Raw genomic sequence first — 27,034 nt, forward strand, 5'->3', positions numbered from 1 at the left:
TAGTGGTGGTATACAGAAGATAGCCCTATTTGGTAAAAGACCAAGTCCATATTATGGCAAGAACAGCTCAAATAAGCAAAAACTACTTTACTTTAAAACATGGTCAGCCAATCCGGATAATTTCAAGAACTTTGAAAGTGCAGTCGCAAAAACCATCAAGCGCTGTGATGAAACTGGCTCTCATGAGAGTGTGCAAAGCTGTCATCAAGGCAAAGTGTGGACTTTTAAGAATCTCAAATATAAAATATATTTAGATTTGTTTAACTTTTTTGATTACTACATGATTCCATATGTGTTATTTAATAGTTTTGATGTCTTCACTATTATTCTATAATGTAGAAAATAGTGAAAATAAAGAAAGACCCTTGAATGAGTAGGTGTTCTAAAACTTTTTGACCGGTAGTGTAGGTGCACAGGTCGAAAGAAATTTGAGTAATCAAGGTGACAGACATTGACATATTCAATTCTGCCATGCACACTCTTGCCTGGATTTATCTGATCTACAGTGTAATCATTAGTCCAACAGTTGCAAACGAGAGTTTCTGTTGGACAAATTTAGGAATGTTTATCCCCGTTTTGTTCTGTTTGCTTCCATTTAAGAAACGTTTTTCAACAGAATCGGCTAAATGAATGCACCCCTGATCACACACAGACACAGTTCACTTTCATAGCAGCCACATAAAAAAACCATGGTCAATTTGGACTTTGTATTCCTTCTCGCATCTACGCGCTCTCCTCTCACATTTTTCCTTCACTTGTGGACTTCAGTGCACAATACATCAGCTTTCTGTGACCAGGCGAAAAAACCTATCCAGGCCAAACCTTGATATCATAATTGCTAACCGCTACACACAGCCTACATCGTTGTCACAATATTATTATTATATGTGATAGTCAACATAGCTACTAGAACAGTGTACAGCCAGCAGCAAGCAGTTACACCGGCAGGCCCTGTGGCAAGAAATTAATAAAAACCAAAAGCTTACCTTGACTTGGAAGAATTCCAGTGTTGAACAGCCATAGCCAGCTAGCTAACATAGCGTCCCTCTCTGTTTGAACCGGGTGTTTGAGTAGGCTAAACTAGCTAGCTGCATTCGCTAGCTAAATAAGTGAAAGTGAAATACAACAACATCTCCCTCACTCTCTCTTGCCTCTCCTAATTTGTTCAAAACTGTTTAACTAGTGCTTTTCTCTCTCTTTGAGTCAACTATTCAACATATGTTATGCATTGCTAGCTAGCTGTAGCTTATGCTTTTAGTACTAGATTCATTCTCTGATTCTATGATTGGGTGGACAACATGTTAGTTCATGCTGCAAGAGCTCTGATCGGTTAGAGGACATCCTCCGGAAGTTGTCATAATTACAGTGTAAGTCTATGGAAGGGGGTGAGAACCAAGAGCCTCCTAGGTTTTCTATTGAAGTCAATGTACCCAGACGAGTACAGAAACTAGCTGTCCTCCGGCTACAACATGGTGCTACCCTACAGAGTGCTGTTGAGGCTACTGTAGACCTTCATTGCAAAACAGTGTGTTTTAATCAATTATTTGGTGATGTGAATATATTTAGTATAGTTCTATCTAAAAATGCTAACTTTAAAAAAATGTTTCACTTAAAAATAAAAATAAATCACTAAGGAGGATGGTCCTCCTCTGAGGAGCCTCCACTAGTACATATCTACCTCAATTACTTCTTACGCCTGCACATCGACTCAGTACTGGTGCCCCGTTTTTAGCCAAGTTATCATTACTCATTGTGTATCTATTATTACTTTTATTAGGTGTTTTACTTTTCTATTATATCTCTATTTTCTTTCTCTCTGTATTGTTGGGAAGGGCCCGTAAGTAAGCATTTCACTGTCAGTCTACACCGGTTGTTTAACATTTTATTTGTCTTTTATGGATAAAATATTGCAGGTACAGTACTCTGGCATGGTCCTGCGTATGGTATGAGGGCTGAGTCAGAATTCTGATCCTGCACAGGGACACTGTTTCCTAATATCAGCAGTTATGTCAATGTTTGATGTGAAGGAAATGCACTGTTACAGTTTTTTGTCCATTTCCCTTAACTTGCATTAGACCCTGACTGACCCCTTCTCTCCTGCTGTTTTTGAACTTACAATGACAGACTAGTTAAGACAGACAGCAGTACAGTTATCAAAGTTCAACATCTGTTTGTAGCTATGTTGTATGAAGCTTCTCTACAGCTCTGTTGAAATGCAAACAAGCCTGCTTCAGTGGTCTTTTAAAACCTCATTTGACATCATTTGGTGCCTCTCTAGAATGAGGGCAATTCTGCCCATAGGCCTAATCAATGGATTCCACTGGTCCAAAATGTTCAGTGTAGTACTCATTCTATCCTTCTGGCAATGGATGACCCAATGTTCCACTGTTGAATTGTTACTGGTGACTTGAAATGTTGCATATTTAAGCCCCTCGGGGGGAGGAAGTCATGTATTCCAGGAAATCTTGATGTGACAGGCGACACTTGACATGTCCATTGACTGAGGCATGAATGAATCGACCACTCAGAGGCACCTCTTATTGTTCCACCACAGACACACACACACACACACACACACACACACACACACACACACACACACACACACACACACACACACACACACACACACACACACACACACACACACACACACACACACACACACACACACACACACACACACACAGGAATGAATGACCCTATTTCCCTCTTGACTTCTATTGTCCAAAGGCGAACAGCAAGCCTTCCTGTTTTCACTAGCTCACAGATGCTGCCTTGGCACCACAAGCTAAAGCACCAGAGGCCTGTTCAAGGTTGCTGTAATGTAGTTCCCTTTGAACATCATGGTTTCAACTTTAGCCGTAATGGGAATGGTTTGGAGTGGTCCAGTGACCTCACTAAGCTGTGCTTTGTAGTCTTCCTGTTCATTAGCCCTTTTCTCAAGATACAAAACCATAAACTCTTCACCTCAAAAGGATAGACTAGAGATCAAGCACCTGAGGGAGATTATGAGTTGACTGTGAAAGCAGGACTTAATGTGTGTGTTTTATAAAAAGTGTGTGTGAGAGAGAGAAAAATATATATAGATAAATAGAGACAGCATTGTGTTTGTTAATCAATGACTATACACAAAACTATACACAATTGCAAGACATGGCAGGACTACAAGCTTCCTGTTTAGGCAATCCAGGCATTTCCTAGTGGTCCAGTGATGTTTGCTGGTGTGTGTGAGCGCCATGTGACTGCAGTGTGTGTGCACTGAGAAATGCATTTAAACAAAATATATATATTGTTTTTGACAGCTGTGTGTTGCACACATCCTGCACACAGCATCACGGGTCAGCATCAAACCTTTTAATATCATGAGCATAATGTTTGATATTCAAATTTGTATGATATTCTGTTTGATATTCATTTTGTATATCACAAAGCTAATGTAACTTCACATCAGAGAGGAGAGTTATGTGTTTTTGATGTTATGGAGAATACTCTTACATAAGACAGTGAGATGAGACCTGTTGTCTCCATGTTTGATGTTGTTATATCTAGGTCTACTGCTGCCTACACTAGTCTCTGTAACTCTATAGCATAATGTTTTATCATCTGATGCAGTCAGTGTTTTCATGTCAATGTGTGTGTGTGTGAGGATGTGCTTTGTTTGTTGTTTGAGAGGGCCCACATTTTGAGCTTGTTCTGTCTCCCGGTTTGTCTGATGTGTGTGTGTGTGTGTGTGTTTGCGCGTGCGTGCATGTGTGTGTAGGTGGGGAACCCTAGCGTGGAGCTGTCTCTGTCGGAGCTGCAGGAGATGGCCACACGTCAACAGCAACAGATCGAGGCCCAACAGCAGATGCTGGTTGCCAAGGTACTAGGACACAGACACTGCTGATCACATAGTCAATAATATATATATTTATATATAAACAATAAACATAATATACAGTACCAGTCAAACGTTTGGATACACCTACTCATTCAAGGGTTTTCTATATATATATATATTTTTCTACATTGTAGAATAATAGTGAAGACATCAAACTATGAAATAACACATATCTAATCACATATGTAGTCATTTTATATTTGAGATTCTTCAAAGTAGCCACCCTTTGCCTTGACGTCAACCAGCTCTCAACCAGCTTCGTGAGGTAGTCACCTGGAATGCATTTCAATTAACAGGTGTGCCTTGTTGAAAGTTAATTTGTGGAATTTCATTCCTTCTTAATGCGTTTGAGACAATCAGTTGTGACAAGGTAGGGGTGGTATACAGAAGATAGCCCTATTTGGTAAAAGACCAAGTCCATATTATGCCAAGAACAGCTCAAATAAGCAAAGAGAAATTACAGGCCATCATTACTTTAAGATGGCCAGTCAATCCGGAAAACCATCAAGCGCTATGATGAAACTGGCTCTCATGAGGACTGCCACAGCAAAGGAAGACCCAGAGTTACCTCTGCAGCAGAGGATAAGTTCATCAGATTTACCAGCCTCAGATTGCAGCCCAAATAAATGCTTCACAGAGTTCTAGTAACAGACACATCTCAACATCAATTGTTCAGAGGAGACCGCCGGAATCAAGCCTTCATGGTCGATTTGCTGCAAAGAAACCACTACTAAAGGACACCAATAATAAGAAGAGACTTGCTTGGGCCAAGAAACACTAGCAATGGATATTGGACCGGTGGAAATCTGTCCTTTGGTCTGAGGAGTCCAAATTTTTGATTTTTGGTTCCAACCGCCGTGTCTTTGAGAGACGCAGAGTAGGTGACCGGATGATCTCCGTATTTGTGGTTCCCACCGTGCAGCATAGAGGAGGAGGTGTGAAGGTGTGGGGGTGCTTTGCTGGTGACACTGTCTGTGATATATTTAGAATTCAAAGGCACACTTAACCAGCATGGTTACCACAGCATTCTGCAGCGATACGCCATCCCATCTGGTTTGCGCTTAGTGGGACTATAATTTGTTTTTCAACAGGACAATGACCCAACACACCTCCAGGCTGTGTAAGGGCTATTTGTCCAAAAAGGAGAGTGATGGAGTGCTGCATCAGATGACCTGGCCTCGACAGTCACCCGACCGTAACCCAATTGCGATGGCTTGGGATGAGTTGGACCGCAGAGTGAAGGAAAAGCAGCCAACAAGTGCTCAGCATATGTGGGAACTCCTTCAAGACTGTTGGAAAAGCATTCCAGTTGAAGCTGGTTGAGAGAAGAATGCCAAGAATGTGTTTGGTTACTACATGATTCCATATGTGTTATTTCATAGTTTTGATGTCTTCACTTTTAGTCTACAATGTGGAAAATAGTAAAAAATAAAGAGGTGTGTCCAAACTTTTGACTGGTACTGTATATATATATGTTTTTTGTTGTTGTTGAACTTTTACTCCTTTTTCTCCCCAATTTTGTAATTTCCAATTGGTAGTTACAGTCTTGTCCCATCGCTGCACCTCCCGTACATGTGAAGGTCAAGAGCCATGAGTCCTCCGGAACACGGACCTGACAAGCCGCACTGATTCTTGACACACTAATCGCTTATCCCGGAAGCCAGCCACACCAATGTGTCGGAGGAAACACCTTACAACTGGCAACCGAAGTCAGCTTTCAGGCGCCCGGCCCCCCACAATGAGTCGCTAGAGCGCGATGGGACAAGGACATCCCGGCTGACCAAACCCTCCCTTAACCCGGACGACGCTGGGCCAATTGTGCGCTGCCTCATGGGTCTCTCGGTCATGGCCGGCTGTGACACAGCCTGGGATCGAACCCGGGGCTGTAGTGACGCCTCAAGCACTGCAATGCAGTGCCTTAGACCACTGCTCCACTCGGGTGGCCTTACCAGGAACCATCTTGACCTCACATTCAGAAAACCCACTGGTGTCTATAGCTTAAGTCTCTGAGATGTCTGGCCATTTCTGTTATGTTGAGTGGTTGTGTTGGTTTAGCTTGGTTTGTGTCCATTACAGAACACCACAGAAAAACGCTTCAAAGCTTTTCTCATTGGACAAGTCCGGGTAGTCCCCCTTACTTCAGTCCCTTTTTCTTCCATTTGGTGGCTACTGAACATCAACCTGGTGCCATTTGAGTGTGTCCAGAGTGTAAATCATTCTGCTTGGTCACAGACAGTTGTTCTGGATTGGCTCAGGTTTCAGTCCCTCCCTCTCTCTGCTGTGGGCTCCAGTCAGTCAACATGTGGGTCAGAGAGCAGATCTATATGTTATAGAGCTATACATAGATCCTCAGTTTACAAATGTCACCAGGGATCCATCTGATATGGCACCCTATCTCCTCTATAGCAATGGTATTCAAACTTTTTCAGCAGGGACCCCTTTTTTTCAGCCAGAATTTCTGGGTACACCATTTTTTCCCACAATTATTTCTTGTGACCCTACCCCAAATATAATGACACAATCTTAAAATCGGTGCAATAAATACATTTACTCAATAACATTTTATTTTTCAAAATATCATTCTCAAAAATGTTTGTATATTGTCCCATACAATAATCTGTACTCCACATTTTTTGGTTCCTAAAAAATAAAATAAATAGCTTGGCAACCCCGACTTTGAATAGCACTGCTCTAAGGAACAGGCCAGGACAGGGAGGCCTGTTTTACTGTGGTCTCAGACAGAGGGACATGCTAACATGCTATCAGGGAAAATAGATACCTGCACACTGTCAAAGGGTTTGGATGACGATGCAAAACAGATGCTTCTGTTTACATGCAGGATACATTAACATGCAAACATGAGTGCTAAAAGGTCAGAGAGGCAGTGAGTGTGTGTTGCCTGCTTGCCTGTCATGTCTTAATAGAGTTGGTTGCTCATCACAAACAGCATTTGTGGTGGGATGCGTTGGGGAAGAGTACCATTGTACTTCTGCTTATGCTTGATTTTTGATTGGTTGGGATATAGTTCACACATGGTCTGTTTGTTGATCTGGTCACATGTGCTGTGGTCAGCTTGTTGTGGTCTCTGTGGTCATTTAAACACATCAAGCAGTTCCTAGATCATCTTGTGTGTGATGATGTGTGCAGTCACTAGCTAGGTACAGGGTGATGGTTACTAAGGTCAGTATGGTCGTTGTGTGAGGTGGCAGCATGCATCGCCAGGGACAACGAGCAGGGACAACAACAGGAAGGGAATAGATGTCCGGCAGGAAATGAGGTCAGCGGTGAGCAGCCAGCTGCTGGGCTGTCTCAAGGAGAGGAGAGGATGGAGAGGAACGTAGAGGGTTTAACAGTAAAGGGTTTACCCTATTTTACCACATGCAACATACTGGAAACTAAAATTTAGCACCAGGAAAGCATTTACCTGAGACATCAGGGGACAACTTGTCGTGTATTCTTTAGTATTTTATTGATAATCACATTTCCTGTTTAGATCCGATTGTGGATTAGGTTTTAACTGGTGTTTCTCAGTCTGAAGGTAAATATGTCTGTTTATGTTTTATTATGGGGCTGAGGAAACACTGGATGTTTCAACGTTATCTATCCTATAAGAAGCCATGATGCCTTTTTATGTGTTGATGATTAGGGTAATACTGGTGATGCATTTGACTACTAGAGGTTTAATGAAGCTTCTATGACGTTATAAGCTACGTACATACACGTGTCAGTATGGGAATGTTTTATTCGTTCACTGTGTTAACACTGTGTATTAATGTGTGTGATTAGCTGTGATTTTGGGTGTTTGCATAGAGTGGGTTACCGCTCTCATTTTGTCCTTCTATTGAACAGTGGATTGTGTTTAGTCAACACTCCCTGCCCAGTTCTCTCTCTCTCGCTCTCTCTTTCTGTGTCAGAACCTGCATTGTGTTTGCTCATTCTAGAGCAGACCTGAAAATTCTTTAGTCAGCACCACATAGCTTTGCAATCCCTTGTACTCACTCTCTCATTCGCTCTCATTCACATACTGATTTTGTTTTTCACTCACTCACTCACTCCACTACTGGTATGTATGGATTTGTTTTCGTTATTTAGATGATCTATGTATGTCATTTGCAAGGCTGGTATTTTTTGTATTGGAGAAAACATGTGTTGGCAGCAAAGCCCTTTAACTGTTTTGATAAGAGAAAAATGGTTTGTGTATTCTCTCTTCTCTGCAGATCTGTGTGTTTAGGTCCACTAAGTTAGCTGAATTAGATTACATTTGCTGTGTGTCTCTTGCTCCCTCTTTTCTCAATACTTTTATTACTTTCTTTCTCTTTTCACTCTCTTTTTCCTTTACCATCGCCTTCCTTTTCTTCCTTTGTTCCTTTCAGCTCTCTTCTGTGAGAACGGAGGTGTGTGGCTGTGTAGTGTGTGTGATAGTTATTTCTAAAAGCAGTCAAAAGTCATTGTTATGTGCTTGTGTTCGAATATGTGTGTCTGCGTCAGTGTGTGTAATTTTATCTGTGTCTGAATGAAGTGGAGGAATGCTTGCACTACATTTGACCTCCCCACATCTGTAACTCATTGTTCCCCTCTGTCCCTCCTTCAACTCTCCCCTCCTTTCCCCTCCCCTCCCCTCCTCTCAGGAGCAGCGTCTGAGGTACCTGAAGCAGCAGGACCACACACAGGGCCAGACAGCGTCAGAGGCTGAGAAGCTGCAGAGGTTGAAGGAGCGAGTGGAGAGTCAGGAGGCCAAACTAAAGAAGATCCGCGCCATGAGGGGCCAGGTGGACTACAGCAAGCTCATCAATGGCAACCTGTGTAAGCAATGCTCCAATACACACACGCTTGCGCGCACACACAAACACTGCCCTGTTAACGTGGTGAAAGTAGAATATGGGCTCCGTTCAGCTGTCCATGATGTCATCTCTTTCTTTAGTTCTGTCAGTGAGCCTGGAATCTGACCCTCCCTTATGTTGTGGTCTGGAACTGGGTGTGTCTGGGTGCTGACAGGAGTTCTCTGAATGTTTTAAAGTCCCCATGGCCATACTGTAGCAGGGTCTTGTTCTGTATAACGTCCAAGGCTGCACCCTGCCTGCCCACACTGATAATGATACTCCACAGAAAGAGGAGTTGTCCATCCAGTCCACAACATTCCAATACGCTATACTCACTCTTCTCTCACACAGCATCAGACTTGAAGCATATGTTTTGATTTCTCCCTAACACACACATATACACACACATAATACATAGTTACTGATATTAGTGTGTTGCGTCCCCTCTCCTCTACCCATGCAGCGGCTGAGATCCAGCATGTGAGTGGGCTGTTCCAGGAGAAGCAGGCAGAGCTGCAGTCAGCTGTGGTGAAGGTGGACCAGCTCACCCAGCAGCTGGAGGACCTGAGGAGGGGACGTCTCAATGGCCTGCAGCCCCTAGGAGGACCTCTCACTGGCACCGCCGCCCTGGAGCTACGCAAACTTTACCAGGAGCTACAGGTACATTTCCTGAAGAAAATGTGTGCTTGCTTCAGCCATTTAAAATGATATTTTCAGTAGTACTGCAAGTACTGTACAGAAGTAAACATCTCATCACAATACCACTAGATTATGATGACACAGAGTCATGCTGAGAGATCAGTTTAATGTTACACGTGTTTTTACGTAATACAACAAGAAATTACACTATATAAAGTAATGACACTTCAGATTCATATTTTTGGGGGACGTTACATCATCCAGCTGCAGATCAGATGAAGGAGAGGAGATTAGAGTCAGATTGACATTTTCATTCTGAAGGACATTTGCGTAGGGGTATAATAGATGTGCAGCTTTTGTCTCTTCATCACTCATCCTGCCAGGGCCTGGTTAAACAGAGACAGGACAGGATGCCCACTGGCGTGACTCTGCCATGCCACCAACGCCCACACACGTCCACTCGTACACACACACACACACACACACACACACACACACACACACACACACACACACACACACACACACACACACACACACACACACACACACACACACACACACACACACACACAGGAATGACCCTATTTCCCATCCATCTGACCCCTGGTGTGACTCACAGCCATGCCGTTCCCTGTTCCCTCTGTGTCTCTGTCAGGTGCGTAACAAGCTGAACGCGGAGCAGGGCGGCAGGCTGCAGCAGAACAAGGAGCTGCTGAATAAGCGCAACACAGAGGTGACCATGATGGACAAGCGCATCTGGGATCTCCGCGAGCGCCTGCATAAGAAAAAAGCTGAGGCACGTCAAAAAGAGAACAACCCTGTAAGACCAGGAAGGAACTCTCACAAGCTCACCAGAGATACTCAATCTATCTCAATACTCAATACCTTTGTGTTCCTAGAGATACTCAATCTATCTCAATACTCAATACCTTTGTGTTCCTAGAGATACTCAATCTATCTCAATACTCAATACTTTTGTGTTCCTAGAGATACTCAATCTATCTCAATACTCAATACCTTTGTGTTCCTAGAGATACTCAATCTATCTCAATACCTTTGTGTTCCTAGAGATACTCAATCTATCTCAATACTCAATACCTTTGTGTTCTCAGAGATACTCAATCTATCTCAATACCTTTGTGTTCCTAGAGATACTCAATCTATCTCAATACTCAATACCTTTGTGTTCCTAGAGATACTCAATCTATCTCAATACCTTTGTGTTCCTAGAGATACTCAATCTATCTCAATACTCAATACCTTTGTGTTCCTAGAGATACTCAATCTATCTCAATACCTTTGTGTTCCTAGAGATACTCAATCTATCTCAATACTCAATACCTTTGTGTTCTCAGAGATACTCGATCTATCTCAATACCTTTGTGTTCCTAGAGATCTCAATACTCAATACCTTTCTGTTCCCACTCACTCTTACACTCAGACCACCAGCGCATATGCAGTAGCATAGCACGCCTACATACTGCACTGTACAGTGCCTAGTGAAAGTACTCACAGTTTTCACATTTTGATGCCTTAAAACAAGTTTTTTAATTTGCAAATGTAAGCCAACAAAATGCTAATAATTTCACTAGGCACTGTTTATACATACAGTATTTAGGTAATTGGCTTCACTCTCTGTCTCTTTGAAATTCTCTGTAATCTACAGCAGATCATTGTGATTTTAAGTATAGCTGACATTGTATTTCCCGTCTCTCTCTCTCCACTCCACAGCTTAACAGGATAAATGGGCCTCCCTCCCCCCAGCCCACCCCCAGCAGCTCAGGGCGCGTGGCCGCTGTGTGTCCCTATATCCAGGTCCCCATCCCAGGCAGACAGGAGGGAGGCTACGCTCTGCCCCCAGACCCCTTAAAACCACACTCTGTCCCTGGGACTGGCCCCATCAACCATGGCCGCTCTAAATCAGGTCAGTCCCTGCTCCACACTCTGCAGCTTTACCTACTTTATCACTCTCAAACTACTGATTGTCAGACTATATCTGTCTATTTGGGACACCTTGGTTGATCTTATCTCGACAGTCATGAGATTGGTAAGGAGGAGGTGGTAGAGGATTTTAGTTCAGAGTGGTAGCAGCACGTAACACCTCTGAGCAGATATTTCAAATCTAAACTCGTCATATTTTTGTGTTATCTGGCTCAGCTTTCTCTAACTTCCTTTCCTCTATTCTCTCATGTCTGTCTGTGGACCTCTTCTTCTCCTTCCCTTACTCGTATCGTCTTTTTCCCGCTGTTGTTGTCGTTGTTGTTGTGACCATGGCGTGTGTGGTGGCCTCGGCTCAGCAGAGGAGGAGGGGTGCGGTGTGAGGAAGCCCTCCGGCCAATGGAAGGTCTCAGATTTAGACATCATAGTGGACCCCGTGGAGCTGAGAGAGGGGCCCCGGTCCCCCTCAGGGGCCCACGGTGCCAACAGTGAGTCGGCAGCCAGGGACCAGGGCAGCAGAAGGAGCGGGGCTTCAGTAGCATGCCTCAATATCAACAACAGTGCTTAAACATAAATTCTGATAGTTATGTACAATACCGGTCAAACGTTTTAGAACACCTACTCTTTATTTGTACTATTTTCTAGATTGTAGAATAATAGTGAAGACATCAAAACTATGAAATAATACATGTGGAATCATGTAGTAAACAAAAAAGTGTTAAAAAAATCAAAATATATTTTATATTCAAATCGCCACCCTTTGCCTTGACAGCTTTGCACACTCTTGGCATTTTCTCAACCAGCTTCAACTGGAATACTTTTCCAACAGTCTTGAAGGAGTTCCCACATATGCTGAGCACTTGTTGGTTGCTTTTCCTTCCCTCTGCAGTCCGACTCATCCCAAACCATCTCAATTTGGTTGAGGTCGGGGGATTGTGGAGGCCAGGTCATCTGATGCAGCACTCCATCACTCTCCTTCTTGGTAAAATAGCCCTTACACCCTTACACAGCCTGGAGGTGTGTTGGGTCATTGTCCTGTTGAAAAATAAATGATCTCACTAAGCCCAAACTGTCAGGACCCGGTGCGAGAAACAGTCACTAAATAATTGGCAGAACCCAGAAGATGAGGCAGACACAGCAGTACTAGAGATGGTGGTTTAATAAAAAATAGATATCTTCCAAAATACAAAGAAAATCCACAAAGTCGTAAAAACAGCAAGGGAAAAAACAAACCTCAAAAGACCAATCCAAAAATACACGAGAACAAAACCAGAGAACCTCTGGAAAATCCAACAAGAGAAAAATGATCACAAAGGCTGGGGCTGGGTGCTAACATACAAACACTGAGCAAGGAACTGAGGAACACACAGGGTTTAAATACTAACAAGGGAATGACTTACAGGTGCAAACAATAATTAGGGCAAGAAAAAACAAAAGGTACAAAAAAAGGTGCAAGGGGGACATCTAGTGAACAAAACCTGAACAGTCCTGGCCAAAACCTGACACAAACCAGATGGGATGGCGTATCACTGCAGCATGCTGTGGTAGCCATGCTGGTTAAGTGAGCCTTGAATTCTAAATGAATCACAGACAGTGTCACCAGCAAAGCACCCCCACACCATAACACCTCCTCCTCCATGCTTTACGGTTGTAAATACTCATGCGGAGATCATCCTTTCTCCCACACCATGTCTCACAAAGACACAGCGGTTGGAACTAAAAATCTCCAATTTGGACTCCAGACCAAAGGACAAGTTTCCATTGGCCCAAGCAAGTCTCTTCTTATTATTGGTGTCCTTTAGTAGTAGTTTCTTTGCAGCAATTTGACCATGAAGGCCTGATTCACACAGTCTCCTCTGAACAGTTGATTTTGAGATGTGTCTGTTACTTGAACTCTGTGAAGCATTTATTTGGGCTGCAATTTCTGAGGCTGGTAACTCTAATGAACATATCCTCTGCAGCAGAGGGAACTCTGGGTCTTCCATTCCTGTGGCGGTCGTCATGAGAGCCAGTTTCATCATAGCTCTTGATGGTTTTTGCGACTGCAGTTGAAGAAACTTTAAAAGTTCTTGAAATGTTCCGGATTGACTGACCTTCATGTCTTAATCATGATGGACTGTTTTCTCTCTTTGATTATTTGAGCTGTTCTTGCCATAATATGGACCTGGTATTTTATTAAATAGGGCTATTTTCTGTATACCTCCCTACCATGTCACAACACGATTGATTGGCTCAAACGCATTAAGAAGGAAAGAAATTCCACAAATGTACTTTTAACAAGGCACACCTGTTAATTGAAATGCATTCCAGGTGACTACCTCATGAAGCTGGTTGAGAGAATGCCAAGTGTGTCCAAAGTTGTCATCAAGGCAAAGGGTGGCTATTTGAAGAATCTCAAATATAAAATATATTTTGATTTGTTTAACACTTTTTGGGTTACTACCTGATTCCATATGTGTTATTTCATAGTTTTGAAATGTAGAAAATAGTCAAATTAAAGAAAAACCCATGAATGAGTAGGTGTTCTAAAACATTTGACTGGTAGTGTACATGCATGTATATAGTTATAACATCTACCTAAAACTAATGCCACAGGCTTGCCTTCCCTCCTTACATAAAATATGTAGCTACAGGTTGAATCCTTATGTAACTATTGTGTTCATCTTCTGTAGGCCTACTATGAGGTCCCATTCCTTTCCCACCTAGAAAATCAATTTATTTATATTGGAATTGAATGTTATTGTGTGAATATTTGTCGCCAAAAATACCACGGTCAGTCTAAATGACCTCTATTGAATAAGGGGAAATGGATAGGCTACATGGTTTATTTGTATAGACAAAAATAGATCTATGACGTTAGAGAAGGGGTTACTGATGCATAGTTCTCCACCTCTATGAATGTACAATTCAAACGGGACTCATGTAGAGAGAGGAATGATGTGTCCTCTTTGATGGACTTGTTCTGCGTCAGAAATGGCACCCTATTCCCTATATTGTCCACTTTATTTGACCAGAGCTCTATGTGGGCCCTGGTCAAAACTAGTGCTCTATATAGGGAATAGCATGCCATCTCAGGCTCAGCCTTAGATGATGTAGCGCCTCTAGTGCTCACCTTTAATAGGACCGGGTAGTTGTAATGTTTGAAAGGGAGAGTAGCAGTGGCTTAGCTGGCACAGACACTGCAATAGGTTTAACAGGAAGCCTGGCAGGCAGACAGACAGGAAGCAAGGAATAGTTTACCTCCAGACAGACTGTCTCCAGGAGAGCTGAGCGAGAGAGAGATCCTCTTGGAGTGATAGACATTCTCTAATCCCTTTAACCTGATCTAAACCGGATCAGAAACGGGGACAGGACTAAAATACACACAGCACATACTCCTTGTTATTAGAACTGACACTGTGTCCCTCAGGTCAGTCTGTCCTGCAATATAGGTATGGAGGTAACCCTGTTCCTGTACTGTACCAGTCTGTATGAGACTAATCTCTAGTGGACAGACTACATAAACGGTACTGGAGATCTGTCATGATACAATGGTATGCGCGAGATAACGAGCAGCATTCGTTCCCGGTGCTTTGGGCAAATCGTGGGCAAATTGTGATTTCGCAGGTGTTAGCATTTTTCGAATTTTGGAAGAGGAGGCAACATTTGGACTCGCCTTGCAAAGAGAGAGGGTGGAGCTCTTCGTTCCGGTTCCTATCCTCTTCTCTTCGTTCCGGTTCCTATCCTCTTCTCTTAACACATATGGACCCAGAACTTAATCGAGCATCTGACCAACTACGCAAGACTTTAGTTCTGTGTTAACCGAGATTGGTATGAGACACAAGGCAAAGAGAGCAACGTGATCTAGAAATGGAAACGTATTAGTCTCAGGTACTAGTTCTTCAAATACAGTGTTGTGTTGTGTGTGTGTAACTGTACTTTCAGTTACTCATTTAGACTACGTCAACATTCTATTGATCACTTCTCAAGAGAACTAGAATACCACAGCCCATCTTCCCCAACCTTTATACTGATACACAGACTACCGGTCCTGCTGTCTTTCCCCCCCTCTTTTACCTCTTGCCTTTCTCACTCAATCCCTCTCTTCTCTACCCCTCCTGTAGCCAATGATGCAGTGTGGCCCACCCTGAGTAAAAGTGTCTCCTCACGCCAACCTTCAGATTGGAGGAAAACCAGCCCAGACCAGGTGAGATCCCTACTTCACCTTCTACTACTACGGTCATTGAGTACCTCTCAATAGTCTAAAGTGGCTTCCTATCATCATCTCCTCTCCTTCACCTGCACTGTTATTCTATAACTAACCATGAAAAGCAAATTCCTAGTAGGCATTCTCCACCATTTTTCTTTCACAGACCCTGTTTTTTCAGATCAATAAGGACGAAGGAGAGGACACAAGTAGAGAATCCACTTTAGACTATTGAGACGCAGCCATTCACTTTTTGCTCTTTCACACATTCCTTGGACTCTCTCCTTCCTACTGTCCTACATGGACATCTGTCTAACTGGTTCACTCTATTTCCCTCCACAGAGCCTTGACTCCAGTAAGCTACCAGGAGGATCCGTGTCCAAACCACCACCCATCTACGGCACTTACCCTGCACCTACTGGCCACCCGTCTATAGTCTGCTCTACCAGCTCCCTGCCCAGGTCTGCCCCTGCCACCTTAGCCTGGCAGCGCTCAGCCCCAACCCCTGCACCTCCTGGTTCCTCCTCCCAGCAGATCCAGCAGCGTATCTCTGTCCCCCCCAGTCCCACACCCCAGCCGGGCCCGGGAGAGAGGCCTGACCCCCCGCTGGCTGTGGCTGTGAGGCCCTACGTCCCAGACAGGTCCTCCTCCAGGCCTCAGTCCCCCAGGAAGGGCCCAGCCACCATGAACTCCTCCTCCATCTACCACATGTACCTGCAGCAGCCTGCAGCCAAGAGCTACCCAATAGGAGGCAGATCTGCTGTCAAAGCAGGTAAACCCCTCAATAGATGAACATGATATTTTGTAAAGAGTCAGTCAGACCTGGGTTCTAATAGTATTTGATTTCCTTCAAATAATGAATCTGCACTTGATTGAGCTTGTCTGGCACAGTAGGACCAATGTAATAGTCCCAAAAGTGCAAAACCATTTGAATCGAGATAACGCTTGACTTTCCTGTTGGGCCTCAATAGGTATGGTCCTATAATAATGTCTTTATCTCCTTTTGTTTGTAGTGTATGGGAAACCAGTGCTTCCCTCCAGCACCTCTCCCTCCCCTGTGCCCTTCCAACACGGGGCACTGTCCCCAGGAGGAGGCCTGGGTGGTGGAGAGGACATAGTGGACAGGGAAGGGGACACCACAGAGGGTAGACTCCTACCCCCTCCCAGTGTGGAGAACATCCCGCGCCCCCTGAGCCCCACCAAGCTGACCCCCGTGGCCCACTCCCCGCTGCGTTACCAGAGCGATGCCGACCTGGAGGTCCTGCGCCGGCGGTTGACCAACGCGCCGCGCCCGCTGAAGAAACGCAGCTCCATCACAGAGCCAGAGGGCCCCACCGGACCCAACATCCAGAAGCTCCTGTACCAGCGCTTCAACACCCTGGCCGGAGGCATGGAGGGCAGCAACAACACTCCGTTCTACCAGCCTGTCTTCATGGGTGGTGTCCTGGGATGTCCTGACATGGACAACATCAACACTGCTAATGGGAACCTGATGGAGACAGCCTCCCTTGTGGTCACTGCAGCAGAGGGTCCCAATTCAGACCATCGCCTGTCCCCTTCCTCTGACTCCAATGAAAATCAGAAGCAGAGGACCCCCCCACCCAGTGAGACCATTCCCTGCTTCCCCACCCCCCAGCCCAGCCAGGAAGACAACAACAACAACAACCAGCCTGGTCCTACCACCACCAGCACCACCTCCACTCCAAGGCCCATCTCTGAGGCCTCGTCCCCCCAGCAGAAAGACACCTCTCCCTGGACTGTCACACCCCCGGCACTGCCTAAGGTAAGCCTGCGGAGCTACAGGTCCACAATGTAACAGCATGCTTCCTTTTTGTAAGTCATAATTCATAGGGTCCAGAGTTTCCCCTGGTCAGGTCACACGGTAAGCAAAAACTCCTTGAAAAAGTAATGACTGTAACTCTGACTTGTGTTAGAGTTGCCATCAGAGTTGCAGACTTCACTTTCTTCACAGGAAAAACTCTCTGCCTTAGTCATGACATTAGGTAGAGAGTAACTCCCCTTTCTCTGTCTCAGCAGATCAAGAGGACTAACCTGAAGAAGCCTGAGTCAGAGCGGACAGGCCACGGGCTGCGGGTCAAGTTCAACCCCCTGGCCCTGCTACTGGACGCCTCTCTGGAGGGAGAGTTTGACCTGGTGCAAAGGATCATCTATGAGGTAATCATAGGCTCTTCAATTCAAACTATTATCCCAGAAGATAAATGAACTGTGTTGTCTTCTCATTTTACGTACCATAGACTGTCAGCATGTGAGGGATTTCAAACTGACATCTAAATCATCTGCTCTTTTAACATTTTAACGGCTTTTGTGACAACTGTTGATGTAAAAAAGTCTTTATCATGCTTATTTAATTGAATAATTAAATAAATGTGATTGATTGACCCTTTCACCATGCAGGTTGAGAATCCCAGCACAGCCAATGACGAGGGCATCACCCCCCTGCACAACGCTGTATGTGCTGGACATCACCACATCGTCAAGTTCCTGCTCGACTTTGGGGTCAACGTCAACGCTGCTGACAGCGATGGATGGTGAGGACATACACTGTTTAAACCCTGCTGTGACCATTTCTCTTTACCTTCCTCTTTCACTTGATCTTTTCTATTTCTTTCACCTTAGCTTTGCTCACCTGTATTTAAAATGGTCAAGACTACACCATGTCTCCATGAACGTCTCTCCTTTTGTGTCCGTCATATATCCAGGACCCCACTACACTGTGCAGCCTCCTGTAACAGTGTACATCTCTGTAAGATGCTGGTGGAGTCAGGGGCGGCCATCTTTGCCACCACCATCAGTGACGTGGAGACAGCGGCTGATAAGTGTGAGGAGATGGAGGACGGATACACACAGTGTTCCCAGTTCCTCTACGGTGAGTGGTGTTATAAAGAGACATATGGCTCCTGAACACAAACAACCCATAGCCCCTACACCCTACACACCAGGAACTCGTGCTAGGATATGTAAAATTGGATAGGTAGGTATAAGCAATATGGTGAAAGCTCCACCTAACCTATCTGAAGGCTAGGTGAAGTTCCAACGTTATTGTTTGGCCAGGGTTTTCTAGACAGGGCCATGGTTTTGTGTTAGGAAGGTTCAATAATGTTTCCATGTGAACTGTGAAGTGACCCTCCTCCCCTCTATCCACCCCCCAGGGGTGCAGGAGAAGCTGGGTGTGATGAATAAAGGGTCAGTGTACGGGCTGTGGGACTACGAGGCCCAGAGCTCAGACGAGCTGTCCTTCCACGAGGGAGACGCCATTACCACTCTGAGCCGCAGGGACGACGCTGAGACAGAATGGTGGTGGGCCAGACTACATGACAAGGAGGGATACGTGCCACGCAACCTGCTAGGGGTAAGGCCAGCCACTACGATGGATACAACTATGGTCTAAATCACCAGGATGTTAATATGAATCCCCAAGATGTTAATATGAATCACCAGAATATTAATATGAATCCCCAAGATGTTAATATGAATCACCAGAATATTAATATGAATCACCAGGATGTTAATATGAATCACAAGGATGTTAATATCATAGAGATCCTTTAATTATGTGATTAATGTGGTGTATTTATGCTTATATACTATGTATAAGATATCCCCACTCTTGTTTGAAATTACATGTTAATTAAATGTTAGTTGAAATTGATAAGGAGCTTTAACCCAATGACAGAAGTGGCATCTCAAAATATTTGGTAATAAATCCTATGCCTGTATAAGCTGAATTTCCTTGATCTGAAACGAATATGAACAATAACGTTTTCTTCTTCTTCTTACAGTTGTATCCAAGGATCAAGCCTAGACAACGTTCTCTGGCATAGAGAAGACGATGCACGTTGCTGAGAAGATAGTGCACGTTGTTGTGCTGGGACTGGGCTCAGAGCTGGAGCTGACTAGACTTGCAGACAGTGGCAGCGCCTGGACAGTGCCCTCTCTCTGTGTCAGTCTGTGCCACCCCAGAACAAAGGACAAGGGCCAGGGCATGGACAGAGTGGCCTATATCTGGACAGACAGACAGACAGACAGGCTCGGTATTGGTGGTCACTTACCAAATAGGAAGAAGAGCCAGCATACACCACCCGTAGATCCCTGTCTGCATTTAAGGTTTCGCTTTTCTCCCTGACTAAGCTGACTTTTTCTCATTGGTTCATGAAGCAATGAAGGACCATTTTTACTTATTTTTTTCAACAACTCCCACCGCCCTGCCACCACCCCTCATTCAGAGAATACTCTGGATCTGGGCTTCCCATTTCCCTCTCTCACTCTGTGTTTTTCTCCTGTGTGTCAGTCGAGTAAGGACTTGAATGTGATAATCTCAGAGAAGGGAGCAGAGGACAGAGGCAGTCATGAGTTAGTGAATGTGGGTTTGAAGTAAGTGCTGTTAGATGAAGATGGACAGTTACCCTGCAAGGCAAATCTTCAGGGTTTCAGTGGACGAAAGAAAGCAAGAGATAAGATAATGTTTTTACGAGATGAGAAATGGACAGGACGAAATGTGACAGCAGGTGTTATTGAACGACTTTGAAGGCTGGTTAAAGCTACTGAAAGAGATGTGGAATGTTTAAAACAGTCATACAATGTTGGTTTTATTTTTGCGAACCAAAATGTGTTCTGAAGGAATGAGGGGGAGAGGTAGTGCTGGGATGGGAAAGTGAGAGGTGCAGTATTTTCTTCTACAGATATAATAACTATGAAGCTAACTATGGGTGTGAATTGAAACTAAGCTCATCAAACACTCATAGGCCTACAGTATATAAATGCTTTATCACCCAAACAGGAGGTCTATAGTTAGGATCTCTCTTTGGCGTTTGTATTCATATTGAGTTAAATTTAGGCAGAAGTTTGTACATTGTGCTATTTTTGTTTCAGGTTGGTTGTTGTCTATTTAATACCCATCATGCAAATTGATACACAATTTCATCACTGAGTATAGCCTACCTGTTGACCGACGCTGGCTTGATTTACTGGTTGTGTATTACAGTCTGCTGTATGGATGGGTTATGTGACATACAAAACAAACACCAATCAATATGCTGCAAAAAATTTAAATGTACACAATAAATAATTATTTCCCTTGAATGGGAGTAAAAAAAAAAATGTAACATTGAATGTTGTATGTTGTTATAGTAATAACGTCTCACTATGCTATGCACAATGCTTGCTTACATTGGCTGCAGTTTTCATACAGTCTACCAAACAAGAGTTAATAACAGGGAGCTTGCCGATTCATTTATGATCTATCCCACCTCCTTTGAAAGCTAAACATTAACGGATAGATATGGCAGTTTATGCAAAGGTCAGGGATAAATCATGTACTGATTGCCGCAGCAAGCTATCTTGTCACAAAGTTGCACCGCCTACAAACGGAATATTCTTCTACAGTAGTCTACTTCTTGCCTATTACTGTCTTGTCATCCGCAACGGAATTGCAATCTTAGTTGACAGCGGTACATTGCGTCTCTCTGTGGATTGGGCACATTGGCGAGAAAAGAAAACCTGGATTTGCACATACGCAATTTACGCACTACCATTCAAGGGGACATCGAATACTTCCAACGTTGTTATCCTGAGCCCTCATGGCAAACCCAAAAGCCTTTCACATAAATAGCCCGTTTTTGGAGAGCATAGACATGTCAAAAAGGACCGGGACCAATGTGTATTTAAAAATGGAAAGTTCCCAACCCTCCGGTTCATTCAAAATCCGTGGTATAGGACACCTTTGCCAAAAGGTAGGCATGTTCAAAGGGTTGAAGTAAAATGATCGTAAATCCAATTTACATTTCATCTAATGACAACCATACTTAGAATAGAGATTTAGTAACATTTCAAAGATTAGCCTATTGTTTACCCAAGTGATCGGCCTACATACTGGAAACAAACAACCTCACGCGCACAAACCTTTGAAATTCTGCTCATCATGGAAAATATCCGCCATTATTATAAAGAGTTTGTTTCAGGTTTGTTTAGTACTGTTCAAACACTTGTGCGATAACACCTCCTAGTGTTGACCAGATACATTTTTATTTAATGCTTCCTTGAGTTCATGATGATAAGACCAGAGCAACGTTTCAATATATAAATCACACTTTCTCAGTTTGAATTTAAAAAAATATATACACATATCTAATCAATGGCATTATACTTTATTTTAATTTCTAGGTTGCAGGACCAGAGTCCAAAGGAGTTGTTTGTTCTTCAGGTAGTATACGATTTATATAATAATATTTCCAAGTGATCCAAACATTCCCCATTATGACAATATCTTTATGTTGTGTTCAGGTGGCAACGCTGGGATGGCCACAGCCTATGTGGCACGCAAACTAAACATTCCAGCAACTATCATTGTGCCTTCATCCTCTCCTGAGCTGATTAGGGAGAAGCTGAAGGACCAGGGAGCCACGGTCAGAGTAGTCGGCAAGGTAATCCCGCCAATTAGTGACCACCTCTCCTGTAGTTTTTGCCAGCCTTATAACCGAAGACTGATTTACTTGTGGACTTTGTAGGCTACTCTGTTCCCCCAGGTGTTTTTTGCAATTTGTCTGTCTCATTTTTCCTGTTCAGGTGTGGGATGATGCCAATGATGAGGCCCTGCGTCTGACCCAGACTGATGGCCTGACCTATGTCCCAGCCTTTGACCATCCTCTGCTCTGGTGAGAAGATACTCCAGTCACACCAACCTTAAATGAGCCTGTAAGGGGCATGACTTCTAGAATGACCGACTTAGATCACAAATAATGGTTCAGATTCTGTGAAATGAACACCGTTCTTCTCCTATTAGGAGTTGCTGTTGCCTTTTCTTTTGAATGGACAGTTTTCCCACCTCTTTTCTTGTTTGTCTCATTTTTTCCCCCTTTCTATTTTGTGTAAAGTGTATGGTGACACATTTGTTTGGAAATTACACTTTAAATATGATTTGATTTGATTCTCCCCCAGGCAAGGCCATGCCAGTATTGTGAGAGAGATCAAGGCCTCTCTTCCATCCAAGCCTGGGGCTGTAGTTTTATCTGTGGGGGGAGGAGGGCTGCTCTGTGGGGTGGTGGAGGGCATGAAGGAAGTGGGCTGGGCCAGTGTGCCCATCATCTGCATGGAGACTGAGGGAGCAGACTGTTTTAACGCAGCAGTAAAGGCTGGCAAGATAGTCACCCTCCCTGACATCACTAGGTGAGAAGAGAACAGAGATTACACTGAGATATTAATTTAGCTTTATGTTATATTCAAATCTTTTCTACTCTATTCCATTGTAATGATCTGGCATGATGGTTGTATTGCCAGTGAGGCCAAGTGTCTGGGTTCGAAGACGGTGTGCAGCCAGGCCTTTGAGTACATTAAGGAGGGCAACATGAACATCATATCAGAGCTGGTCACTGACCAGCAGGCCTTGCAAGCAGTGGAGACCTTCCTGGGTGAGTGTTATACCAGACACCACTGTTGTCAGAGGGCACATTCTAGAATTGTTTTAAATGTTCAATACATCTCCATACATTACTCTGCTTTATTTGATGTATAGTGATATCCTAAAAGAAACGTAGCTACTGTTACAACTACGACTAACACTATGTGTGTGTGTGTGTTCAGACGAGGAACGTGTGCTGGTGGAGCTGGCCTGTGGGGCTGCGTTAGCGGCTGTGTACTCTGGTGTCATCCAGAGACTGCAGGGTGAGGGCCGGCTGCCTGTTCCCCTAGCAGGACCCCTAGTCATGATTGTCTGTGGAGGGAGCAGTATCAACCAGGCACAGCTGGAACATCTCAGGAAGGTCCTCAACAGATGAACACAGAACATGGAGCTCCTAGGCTGAGTCTCAAATGTCACCCTATTCTCTATATAGTTCACTACTTTTGACCAGGGCCTATAGCCTTGTCCCATAGTTGATCAAACAATAAAATAGTTGGCTACAGCACATACAGTATGGACGAGGCTATTGGATTTCCACCAGTAGGTCATGGCTCCAGACTGTTTTAATGAAAGATTATGAGGACCGATTCGTAATTATTTTTTGTATTGCAGCTTCTTACCCTGTTGTATACATTTTCACAATGTTGACTAATGCTGCCTCTAATTTCCCTGCTTTGCAATCAGTGTCAAATTTGGAAAATCTCTGACAACCTTTTATGTCTCATAGAATAAAATCTGAAATACTATTCAGTAGTGGTTATTATCTGTACATTTAATGCTTTGTTCAAATGCAGTTACTAGTTGTTACCAGCAGGTGGTACTCCTTGTTGTTGAGAATTCCAACCAAAAGACCAGTGGACTTGGTAGGCTATACTAAGAAGACAACCGTTGCTTAACTTCTGACATCATTCTGTTTCTATCAGCTATACGCATGTATTTTCTTTTTTTCCATTGTTTATTTGATATACATTTAGGCTACTATTTTGTTTAAGCTGACATGGTTGATGAGACAGTCTTAACCCAACGTGGCTATGTTTAACAGATATCAGTAGCAGCCTCATAAAACCGATCATATAATAATCTAAAATAGTCATGGAAAAGCAGAGACAGGTTAAAGAAGGATTTTTAAGCCTTGAGACAATTGAGACATAGATTGTGTATGTGTGCCATACAGAGGGTGAATGGGCAAGACAAAATATTTAAGTGCCTTTGAACTGGGTATGGTAGTAGGTGCCAGGCGTACTGGTTTGAGTGTGTCAAAAACTGCAAAGCTACTGGGTTTTTCACGCTCAACAGTTTCTCGTGTGTATCAAGAATGGTCCACCACCCAAAGGGCATCCAGACAACTTGACACAACTGTGGGACGCAATGTCTGTGAGTTAGACACCATCTCCCAAGCTACAGGGTCATAAGAAGCACCATAGAATGGAATAGCACCATTGCTTATGTGAGTTTATTGAATGTGACAGGTTTACCTCACACTTATGAAGCAGTTCACCAAGGCACTAGGTCAGTCACAGTTCTAACAGGCCTTTCCAGGAAGAGAGTTGATTCACAAATTTAAGTATGATTTCCCAGCATGACTATAACAATTCAAGATTATAGTAAAACATTTAGTTTAAAAAAGTAATAAAATAAATTAAGGTGCTTTCCCTCTTTTTGGACACTGATATGTTGTAAATGACAGTAATTGAGATCCACTATGAGGATGTGATTAAGCTTTAATTTCTTTGAAATGCTTTTTAATGACTATTTTCATAGTCTATTATCCCTCCCCCAGGGGATGGAGTCTTAAAGGATAATCTGAGACCAGATCAGAGACATTAGAGGATTGATTCCCCACCTCCCTTAAGAGGACATCTTCCCCCATATTCGCTGAGGCTGTATCCCAAATTACACCCTATTCCTTATATAGTGTATTATTTTTATGGCCAAAAGTAGTGCACTATATAGAGAATAAGGTGCCATTTGAGACGCAGCCTCAGCTATCAATGATGATGCCTTCCAGACAAGGAAAGTACAGGCTGGTACAATATTAGGTATCGACATTGGCATACTTTCTTTACTGTAATGTAGTTAAAGGAAGTAACACTGTAAGCAGTTTTCATTGAAAACTATCACACGTGTAGCCTTTTAAGTGAAAATACACAATGTGTTAGTAATGTTTAGTGTGGATGAAATACATGAATGTTTGAGATATGAAAGATTTAAGAGCGGGAGCAAAGAGCTGCACAGTATGCCTGTCTGCTAAAGAATGTTTCTTTGTTCTGTTAGCTAGGTCTAATACAGTAGACTAGTTTATGGAAATAGTGTTGCAGTCCCAACTTTATTCATCCCAGTCATTTTTAAACAAAGCGTGACATATTATCCATCATGTTGTTTGTGTGCAGGTAGGAGCGCCAAGCTCAAAGCCACTGATGGGGCGGGTACTGAACCAATCATTAATCCTCCATCAATCACAACCTTTGATGTTTAGATGTAAGTGTGTAGGCTTGATGGGTTTTTCTTTTTGTTTAAAACTATAAATCAAGTGCTGGAAATCAAAACTTTGTAAAATAAACATTTGTTTCACTTGCTGCATGTTCTATCTGTCTTATGAAGAGCTCCTAGCTCTCACATTTCCACAGTGAAGTTATAGGTTGTAGAGGCCTTGTCTGGTTGGCTTTGCTTAACAGAGGTGGGCAGTCCTCCTGACAAATGTATTGGTATCAGGAATTTCATCAAATGATCCCTATGAAGTCAACAAGTCTACATCTTTAACCTTTAGGTGAGGCAAATGAAAGTGACCGAATCATCACAAATGACTCTGGTTGAGTTACAGTACAGCTAAGTCAGAGAGAGAACAGAACAGACCTGTGAAGAGAACAGAAAGAGAAAAAAATAAAGAAATCCAGGAATAAGTAGAGACCAGAGACAGCAACCTTAGTTTGAACTCTACAGTCGTGCCTGCCCTGCCTGACAACAAAGACCAGTCAGTCTGTACAGGGTGCTTATCCCTGGAGCAGTTTTACTGTGCTTTACTGACTGTACACTACAGCTACATACCTCTATTAGCCCCCGAGCAGTGTACAATAAGCAGGCCTGGACAATTTAAATATTTACGCAATACTCCCAGGCCAACTTTTGGAAGTGCTGCCCTTCGTACATAAAGCAGACCAACCAGCCCCTGACGTCACCCTATGCTTTATGCCTGCATGCCTCCCTCCCTTCACTAGCTCTGGCTCTTGGAAAGGTGAGCAGAACAGAACCTCGACACCCCCCCCCCCCCCCAACACAAAATAAACAACTCCTGAACCAACACTTGCAGTTGAGCCAGATCTACATTCATCAGCACTCCATCACAGGAAATATCTATTCTTTATAAAAAAATATATCTACATACGCTACAGAACACCTACTCATTCAAGGGTTTTTCTTTATTTTTACTATTTTCTACATTGTGGAATAATAGTGAAGACATCAAAACTATGAATTAACACATATGGAATCATGTAGTAACCAATTTTTTTTTTAACAAATCAAAATATATTTTATATTTCAGATTCTTCAAACAGCCACCCTTTAACTTGATGACAGCTTTGCACACGCTTGGCATTCTCTCAACCAGCTTCACCTTGAATGCTTTTCCTACAGTCTTGAAGGAGTTCCCACATATGCTGAGCACTTGTTGGCTGCTTTTCCTTCACTCTCCGGTCCGACCATCTCAATCCCAAACCATCTCAATTTGGTTGAGGTTGGGGGACTGTGGAAGCCAGGTCATCTGATGCAGCACTCCATCACTCCACTTTTTGGTAAAATAGCCCTTACACAGCCTGGAGGTGTGTTGGGTCATTGTTCTGTTGAAAAACAAATGATAGTCCCACTAAGTGCAAACCAGATGGAATGGCGTATCTCTGCAGAATGCTGTGGTAGACATGCTGGTTAAGTTTGCATTGAATTCTAAATAAATCACAGACAGTGTCAGCAGCAAAGCACCCCCACACCATCACACCTCCTCCTCCATGCTTTATGGTGGAAAATACACATGCGGAGATCATCCGTTCACCCACACCACGTCTCACAAAGACAGGGTGGTTGGAATCAAAAATCTCCAATTTGGACTCCAGACCAAAGGACACATTTCCACCGGTCGATTGTCCATTGCTCGTGTT

General features: G+C 43.5%; 2 protein-coding genes across 11 annotated transcripts in view; both read left to right on the forward strand.

Annotated features, from left to right (window-relative positions):
- LOC139553354 (apoptosis-stimulating of p53 protein 1-like) overlaps positions 1–19,938 on the forward strand; it is a 41,133-nt gene extending 21,195 nt beyond the window's left edge. For 3 of the 10 annotated variants that reach the window (XM_071365597.1, XM_071365590.1, XM_071365598.1), the window contains 14 exons: positions 3,764–3,865; positions 8,512–8,686; positions 9,167–9,363; positions 10,001–10,165; positions 11,077–11,269; positions 11,643–11,771; positions 15,387–15,469; positions 15,812–16,241; positions 16,483–17,252; positions 17,504–17,644; positions 17,885–18,018; positions 18,190–18,356; positions 18,640–18,839; positions 19,270–19,938. In XM_071365597.1, the coding sequence (XP_071221698.1) occupies positions 3,764–3,865; positions 8,512–8,686; positions 9,167–9,363; positions 10,001–10,165; positions 11,077–11,269; positions 11,643–11,771; positions 15,387–15,469; positions 15,812–16,241; positions 16,483–17,252; positions 17,504–17,644; positions 17,885–18,018; positions 18,190–18,356; positions 18,640–18,839; positions 19,270–19,311 (2,928 nt within the window). In that variant the 3' untranslated portion in view covers positions 19,312–19,938. The remainder of the gene's footprint in view (positions 1–3,763; positions 3,866–8,511; positions 8,687–9,166; positions 9,364–10,000; positions 10,166–11,076; positions 11,270–11,642; positions 11,772–15,386; positions 15,470–15,811; positions 16,242–16,482; positions 17,253–17,503; positions 17,645–17,884; positions 18,019–18,189; positions 18,357–18,639; positions 18,840–19,269) is intronic. The other 7 variants (XM_071365592.1, XM_071365593.1, XM_071365594.1 and 4 more) reach the window with 7 other exon arrangements.
- Positions 19,939–20,773: 835 nt separating this feature from the next.
- sdsl (serine dehydratase-like) lies at positions 20,774–23,629 on the forward strand. The gene is made up of 7 exons (XM_071365600.1): positions 20,774–21,219; positions 21,650–21,689; positions 21,770–21,909; positions 22,052–22,140; positions 22,424–22,651; positions 22,763–22,893; positions 23,066–23,629. The coding sequence occupies exons 1-7, from the start codon at positions 21,067–21,069 to the stop codon at positions 23,257–23,259; spliced, it is 975 nt and encodes a 324-aa protein (XP_071221701.1). The 5' UTR covers positions 20,774–21,066; the 3' UTR covers positions 23,260–23,629.
- Positions 23,630–27,034: the final 3,405 nt, after the last annotated feature.

This window comes from Salvelinus alpinus, chromosome 25 (assembly GCF_045679555.1).
Source record: "Salvelinus alpinus chromosome 25, SLU_Salpinus.1, whole genome shotgun sequence".
Classification (NCBI taxonomy): domain Eukaryota; kingdom Metazoa; phylum Chordata; class Actinopteri; order Salmoniformes; family Salmonidae; genus Salvelinus; species Salvelinus alpinus.

Bases quoted from the DNA above. Each gene is read 5' to 3' on its own strand.
- sdsl (XM_071365600.1), top strand. From the start codon at position 21,067: ATGGCAAACCCAAAAGCCTTTCACATAAATAGCCCGTTTTTGGAGAGC. The intron at 22,141-22,423 runs GTGAGAAGATAC...ATTCTCCCCCAG, and splicing joins TTTGACCATCCTCTGCTCTG to GCAAGGCCATGCCAGTATTG. The intron at 22,894-23,065 runs GTGAGTGTTATA...GTGTGTGTTCAG, and splicing joins AGCAGTGGAGACCTTCCTGG to ACGAGGAACGTGTGCTGGTG.